The sequence below is a fragment of the Hippocampus guttulatus genome, chromosome 21 (assembly GCF_054856545.1).
Source record: "Hippocampus guttulatus isolate MCC_2025c chromosome 21, RoL_Hgut_1.0, whole genome shotgun sequence".
In the NCBI taxonomy this organism is placed as follows: Eukaryota; Metazoa; Chordata; class Actinopteri; order Syngnathiformes; family Syngnathidae; genus Hippocampus; species Hippocampus guttulatus.
Genome location: NC_141281.1, coordinates 8,955,184 through 8,963,362, shown reverse-complemented (window position 1 = coordinate 8,963,362; position 8,179 = coordinate 8,955,184). Strand labels below are relative to the sequence as shown.

At 44.3% G+C, this 8,179-nt stretch overlaps 1 protein-coding gene across 1 annotated transcript in view; it reads right to left on the bottom strand.

Annotated features, from left to right (window-relative positions):
* Window positions 1–1,127: 1,127 nt before the first annotated feature.
* Window positions 1,128–8,179, bottom strand: part of LOC147187009 (cadherin-18) — a 50,313-nt gene continuing 43,261 nt past the window's right edge. Inside the window, exons 11-12 of the mRNA XM_086102060.1 lie at window positions 6,541–6,792; window positions 1,128–1,927 (exon numbers count right to left, since the gene is read on the bottom strand). Of these exons, the coding sequence (XP_085958186.1) occupies window positions 1,413–1,927; window positions 6,541–6,792 (767 nt within the window). The 3' untranslated portion in view covers window positions 1,128–1,412. The remainder of the gene's footprint in view (window positions 1,928–6,540; window positions 6,793–8,179) is intronic.

The window sequence follows — 8,179 nt, the reverse complement described above, 5'->3', positions numbered from 1 at the left end:
AACATTTCCTTTCCTCCTCCACGTCTTCGTAACAAGAGTGTGGCCGAACGTCGTTATTCCACTTTTCTCCCAAAGACATCGGTCGCTTTCTCCGTTGTTGAATTTGTCGAACGCAGTGAAGATGCATCTTGTGAATCCGAATGCTCCCGCTTGACCGTATTGATTGACGTCGCCCAGAAACCGGAAACGGAAATACACGGTAAATCATCATCGTCATAATTATAAAAGTACGAGAAAGAGACTAAACTAACGTTTTCGGCATGTGTCGTTTTGGTCAACGAAAATTAAGAGCTTTTTTTGCATAGTTTTTATTATCGAAACATTTAGTCTGATAACGTGACCAGCATTTTCATGGGCGCTCGTCACGTTTTACCTCAGGTGATAAAAGGTTCATTGACCAAAAATATTTCGTTGGCTAAAGCCGCCCTGGACAGTTTAAAACACAAACAAAGCTAAATATTGGTTAATGTCAGAAAACTAGGACTGATGGTCAAAATTCACACCTGTTCTCATCCCCAACGCCAACCTCCAAAACTCCCGGCGGCCATTGCGCCCATGCCTTGAACAAATGCTATGCTAACAAACGCTAACCATCGGTCTTCGGGAATTGGACCTGCCAAGGCTCCAGTTAACTTTTCCAGGATCAAGAAGCAAATGTCAAGAGTATAAAAGCTGAAGCAACATAACACTCTGAGAAACAAGACTTGGAATCTAGAAAAAAAAATTCTGTCCTACAGAGTTTGAGATAAACACAGTCATGCAAATCTTTCTCAACTGGGACTTCCACCAACAATCATAGTCTTAAACGCTTTCATTAGGCCTCCGAAGTGGCTCACTATGAGGATCATTTGCTCGCCAGCTTCCGTCAGACACCAACTTTACGCTTTGCCTCCTCTACTGCCCCACGGAGCATCGTCGCCTCCATCCGTTGCAATATTCCCGTCGTAAACCCACACATGCTGTAAAAAAGGCCTCCTTAATTAACTTCAACGCCGTGGACAATACAGGAGAACTTGTCCAGCTGACAGTCCGTGTCGACGGGTGTTTAAAAGGCCGCGTGGATTAAAAAGAACAGAAGCCGACCTGATGGGATCCAGTAGAGACGGTGTAGGAAGAAGCCAAGCGTGCACTTTCTCACGTAATATCCACCCACATGGATATTGCATCTTTATTGAGCAATAAAAAATATACACAAGGAAAATATCCCTTTCATTTTTCCCCATAGCGTTGTTCGTTCTTCTGAAAATCTCATCCTTGTAGTAGTTCCACACCAAGGAGCCAGGATCAAAAAAACCAAACAAATTCTCAGTTCAGAGGGTAAAAACCATTGGACAATGGATCTTCATTTTGTCAGCAAAGATTCCAAAAGATTTTCACTCTGGTTTGGTCTGAGAAGGGGCAATGTGGCACACTTAAGTCTTCATATTCATTTCTGCCTCGGCGTAGAGTTCTGCCAGTCTCTGGAACTGAGGCCCCCAGTCGTCCAGGTAGTGGTAGTCTTTCTCCGACTGCGCTCCCGTCCCCGGAGAGTCCAAAGGACTGATGGAGCCCGTTGGCGAACCCTGGCCCTCGTAGGCGTAGGTCTGCAGCGAGTCGTACGGAGGCCCACTGGTGTCCATGTTGGCCTCGACCAGTCTCTGCTTGATGAACTCGTGCACGTCCACCTCGTCCAGTTGCAGCGAGGGGCTTCGGTGACCGCGGGGTCCACCGCCGCACAGGTGCCGGGCCTCCGGGCGTACGTCCCGCCGGAACTTGAGCTCCTCGGCGGCGGCCGGGTTGCGGAGGGCGATGATATCGAAGGCCTCGGTGTCTTCCTCGCCGCCGCCCTCGTCGTCGTAGGTGACCACGTTTTCGCGGATGTCCTCCTCCGAGATGATGAGCGGCTCCTTTTTGCTGCGCTTCAGCGTCACGAACAGAACCACGATGGCTGTGGGGGAAGGGGAAACAACAAAAACTGATGAAACGGCAAGCAGGGCTAGAGCGAGGGACCTGTTACAAGTAGTTCAGTTCATGATACTTGACTTTCGGTCAGGGTGAAAGAGAGTCGAGACAATTTTGGAGAAAGTACACCACACAGACAAGACCTTGACAGTTGGTGGAAAAAAAAAAAAGCAAAGACGTACCGGTTCTACTTCACCCGTGAAAAATCTTCAACTCTATTGCTAGAGGGCAAAAGGAGTCTCTGGTCCAATTTGTCCAGCATGAGGCGACTGTAAACCCCCCCCTCCCCCAAAGTAGCGGTGAAGGGGATGTCCTTCCCAGACTAGTATGGCTTTGGTCTTTTTGACGGATCTGCTTTCCGAAGACGAGTCAACGACCGATAAGTTTCCCATTAGCATTTTCCCTGTCAACGCAGTACTGCCTTCCCAGGCGATACAAATACAAAACGAGATATGACCCTGATAGACTCGAGTTTCTGGTCTACATAGTCGACTTCGGGAGTGGCACCACATTGTGCTCTTATTTGGAGAAGTGTCTCATCATTGCCTCAATTGCCAATTTTCTTGACAGCAAGAGAGTGAGAGCAGGTGTTAAAGAGTTCATTGTTATCGCCGTTGCCACAGTTAGCTTGCAAAAGTAACTTTCATGATTAAAAGTGACTTCATTAGTTGTGCTCAACGGATGCAACCAAATCCATTTTAGCATAAAAAAAATGACAACCGGTTTTGTCAATACTAATTGGACGTACATTTTTAACATTTAATACGTTTTAAAAAAAATAGTAAATAAAATACACAACTTTTTTGACTTTGCACGAAATGATTATTTTCATTAAAAAAAGTGTTTCTGAATTTCACTGAACGGGTACTACTTTATGTTGTTGTTGTTTTTAAATGTGATATACTGATAATGTTTTTGAAGCTCGATAACTCTTTGTCAACAGCAGAAAGTGGGCCACCTACCTTCATACTTTCATTAGCTGACGCCAACTCAAAAATACAGACGAGATTTTCATCTTGAAATCTCGGATTTTTCTCCACTGGTATTTTTCATGTGGTCAAAATGTGACGACGCATACGTGACGCCACGCTCCCGGGCCGAAATGCAAATTGTAAAGTCCCCGAATGTTTCACCACAGGCTGTAAACACCCTAGACCCCCCATTCTTATGTAACGTACAGTTGCTTGTAATCGCCGTACAGAAAGTACCTGTAATCAGATTACTTCACGGGAAAAAAAAGTAACGTTAAATTGGGCGTTACTGGAAAGAAATTGATATTTTAGAGCAAGGCTTTACTTTCAAACACTTTACCCGCATCGCTGGTTATAAATGTATCTGAAACGCATCGCCTGTGATAAATAAGTAATGGAGGATCACAGTACAGTCATGACTGACCGAAATTACATTTTTGCTCGCGGATTACTTCTTGTGCTATTTATTTCTATTTTGCAAAGTGGCAGTTGTCGGGTAAACAAGCAATGATCGCCTTCTCAGGAATGCATCACCATTTATTAGCATTACACGGTCTTACATTTTTATGCGTTTGTATTTTATGTTATTGTTTTTTCGCTCAGAGACTGTCGAGCGTGTCCTATAAATAAATTTAACACGAGTTCCGTGTTAAATTAAGCGGATGCAATCCCATTAAAGTACAACTACCGCGTTGGTCATGCTAATGCCGGCATGAAGTGGTGTGTTCATTCACCACACAAATGTGCCTCGTAAACATACGCCGATTTATTTATGTTATTTTTGTCTATATTTATCTGATTCTTCGAACGGGACAATAAAAACCAGCCGAGCGTGTCGGGGAGTCGTAAATCGATAACGCGCTTCGGCTGACGCTTCGATATGCAAGCTGTCCGCTTGACGGCCGTGCGCGTCTCGTCAGTGTCGGTGTGGCTAATTTACAACGCTTGCTGTAATAAAATGCACTAAAAATAAACATAGCAACACAATGCAACAAATATCCAGTGGCCGGAAAGAATATTTCATTAATGACGTTCGGAGGACATGAACGTGTGTCATATTTCACACAGTTCTGTTTGATTTACAGTATGTTGCTTGGAATGCGTGGAACTGCCCTTGTGGAGAAAACATTTATGACTGGGCTTTTTTTTGTCGTTTGAGTCGATTGAGAATGTCGTTCGAATGTATTGGTCAAGTTGTTGGAACACCTTGGTTGAAAAGTAGCCTGAATGCTTAAAAACAGATTTTTTTTTCCCCCCTATCATGCCACAGCATTACGCGTGTTAGCATTTAGCATATGCTTTGCTAACTCATGCGAACGGCTTTGCAGAACGTTCGAATGACGTCGCTCAGTCAAAAATATTTACTCCATATTGGCAGTTCCACTGTAATGTTGCATTATGTTATTATTGTTATTTATTGATTATTTATTTTTAAACAAACCGTGACTTTAGGTCATGTGTAATACAGTCAAATTCTGGCACAACTTGCATTGCTAATCAAAGTGTTGCGTGTAAAAATTCAGATTGACTTGTTTTGAAATAACACGCCCATAGAACGACCTTGTCAACAAATGTCACGATAGACGTTTAAGGTTACAAGGGTACGGGTCCGAATTTTGTAAATGGTAGAGAAGACATCATTTGGCAGAACAATCGGCGTTTGCCCGATGTTTGACGGGGCCATAATACACCGATTTAATCAGACGGCCGATTCATCGTTCGGGGCCCTAAAAGATAGGTTTGCTAAGCTCGTGGCACGATTTGAGGCTGTAATTGCTGCTAAAATTTGAAGAACAAAATAATAATTTTGGGTTGTGTGTAAGGTAACAAAATGGCTATTTTTCATTATCACGGTGCGTTCAGTCACATGACTCCATGTTATTCCTCCATCGGTTGTTGTTTTAGCATCCTCGGGTCTCTTGGAAAGGCGATTTCGAAATTGCGCTTCTTCTGATGTCCACCGCGTTCGCGGCACCATCTGCTCAAATAAATGGCGTCTTTTTACGGCAGCGGCGCATGTAAAAGGGACTTCATTTCACTCCATTAGCGCGCACCCAGCACAGCCGAATCCAGCTGGTCAAAATCAAAAGCCAACTCTTAAAATAGATTCCTTTTTTTTTTCCTCACTAAATGACAGATAAGAGGCGTCTCGACAATGGATAAACAACAGATTTCCTTCTAACGTGGGGATAATGCTGCGATGCGAGCGTGCTGGCTGTTGATAAGCAATGCTTGAAGATGACGACACTATTGCAGGGGGAGAAAGCGAGATAAACAGAGTCGAGTTTTCACACAGACGCGCCGCTTTTCAATTTTTATTCTAACATTTTCATTGTGTGAAATGGAACAAAATGGACTTTTTTTTAATTCTGGATTATTTTTGGGGTTCTTTTCTACAAATTGGTGAGAATATCGATAACATTAAATGTGTGATGTACATCTCACTTTTGGGAGTGTGGTTTATTTCTAGTTATGTTACGTTGCAAGGACTTTTTGGGTGTGATTACAGCACTATAAGGCGCTTAGAATAGAAGCTACAATAGTGGCTGCGGTTGCGTTATGCATCCACTAGATGGAGCTATGCTAAAGGAATACAATACAGTTTTATTTACATAAAGCTTTCACAACTGCTGCAGCTGTAACATAGCGCTTTATAGAACATTTAAAATATTACGTCCAAGAAATCAGAATATTGATCCATATACAAGGCACAATGTCGGCTTTTGAGAAAATTGAATGCTTTTAAGATGTGCCTTATAATGCGGAAAATGCAGGTATGTCTCTACATAAACGTGACTGCCACAATTTTTTGGACTCCGAAAGACTTCCAGTGATTTAGTTTATTTAGATTCTGTGTTGTGCGAGTGCCTGTTGTACGATATACTGTGTATATATATATAAAGTTTTTGGCTCTGAGGATTTCAATTGTGCATTGTGCTTATCATGAGGAAGTGCTCACTAGAAGTACTTGAATGTGACCTTGGTGAAGTCGTGACCGGCATTCATTTTCTCCTCTGATCTTTCAGCGCGGCTACATTGTCTCAACATTCGACATGCAATCTGGCAGGAAAGCCTCAGCCGCGACCCGCTGGCATCTTTCTCGATTTTTATTTTTTTTCCTGACCAAGGAAAGTCAGCGTAAATATGCATCATCTTCAAGCGCTAACACCCCCAGACAGCTGCTGGCACCACGCATTCCGTCGCCTCACGTCCGGTCCGAATGTTGCGGCGGGCCACGAGACGACCTGATGGTGGATGTTTTTCGACGGCAATTATTTCTCATAACATCATGACATTTTTGGGGGATGGGGCGGGGGGGACCTGGTACAGTTCACAAGTTTATGTCCACGTCTTCTCAGGAAGTGGGCTTCCAATACAGTTAAGGCAAAGACACGAGTGACGTGAAGGAGCAATTAATTATATCGCATGCCGTGCAAATCGCAGGGCGCATCAGAGCACTCACACAAGCACAATCAATTCCAATCAAGTTTTTCAAGGAAGTAATCTATAAAGTAACTTATTTACTTTTTCAAGGTAACCGTGGCAACACTGGTCGTAAATCCAGCAACGACTGAACGTCTACTTAGGTACAGAGTGCGGCTATTGTTGGCACCTGTGCCGAACTCACCCAACAGGATGACGATGCACAAAAGGATGGCGATGAGCGCTCCGGTGCTGAGGCCCGCCGAGGACAGGAAGGCTTCGCCTTGGCACATGCGGATCTTGCCGTGGCGCTGGCACGGGCACACGTGCAGCGTCAGTGTGCTCGTGCCGCTCAAGGACGGCTCGCCGCTGTCCCACACCACCACGGGCAGCTGGTACAGCTCCTGCATCAGGTGGGTGAAGCGCCGTCGCCGGGCTACGATGCTCGCCGTGCTGTCTGCGACATCAAAACAAGGCCGCTTAGCAAAACGCCAACTCTACTCGTCTTTATTTGGAGAGCACTTGACAAACAACCAAGGTTGCATACAAAATGCTGTACATAAAGTCTCAAAGAAAGCTCTAAGGAGGGAAGGTGGGGCGGGACCACGTCAAGATTTCAAGACAAGTCAGAGAATCATAAAATGAACTTGCAAATGTACAGGAAGCCATAAGGTTTTTGCTTTGTGGGACATAAATCTGCCTGTCATTCGCATAGCAGTGAAAGGAAATCCCTCGCTTTCTGAGGATGGAACCCTGGGGCAGCAGATATAATGAAAAGAACAGGGGCCCCAAAATTGAACCCTGTAGGATACCAGTCGACAGTGGGGCAGAGTATAATCCAGAACAACCAAGGCTTGCAAAAAGTCCTGCTGGTCAAAAAGACACGCATAATCTCCTGTGTCACTCGACTGCTATTCCAAACCAGCAAAAAGTGAGATTAAAACAATCTGAAGAGACAAAATAAAACTAAAAATCAAGGTAAATTAAACATATTTGAAAAAGAGAAGCGAGAAATCAAAACTTCTTTACTTCCTTTAATCTATGACTTTTTATGAACATCAATATTACAGTTGTAATAATTAAAAATGTTATAAAAAATTTAGGACTGTTGATCTTGTGAATGCTGAGAAGACCAGCCTAAAAAAAACTAAGCGGTCCGCGTGCAGCCTGCATGCTCTGATTTGCAATGTCAAGAGTTCCTGAATGAAAGTGTGAATGCTTGTTTGTCTCCGTGATCCGTGATTGGCTGTCACCCAATCTGAGGCGTGCCAGTGGGTATACGGATAAAATAATACGGATGGATGTACCCTGACGCCTCCTACACGCTGAGACCAGCATCCCTTACAGATCTCCCTGGAATAATCGCACTGATGGACAGTGGGAACGACAACACGGACTTCGAGCTTTATTAAGTCGGACTCGCCGTATCAGCGAATCAGCACGAAGGCGGGTTGGCAGCCGGGTGGTAAGGAGATGAAGTGGGGGGTGGAGGGGGTGTGGATGTGAGAGTGTGTGCATGCAAACAAGAACTTGGAAGATGAGAGAGTGCAGGAAGCCTTGTGGCAAAGCACATCAATGTGGACCTCGGACTATTTTTTTTTGACTCTGGGTTATTTGTAGCTGTGCAGCGTTGCAGCATATTTCAAGAATTACCCGATGTGTACAGTTGACAGTTTTGTGGGATCTTGGTGCCAATGAGTGATGTTGAAGTGAGGGGAGGAGCTTCACCGCGTTCGCCCATAGCATTGTCTCATGGAAAAAAGGGCTCTGTTGCCAGCTTGTGGCATCTATTGGCAATTATGAACATTTTTCAGGGGCGTGAATTCTGTTTTGTAGGGTGTTGA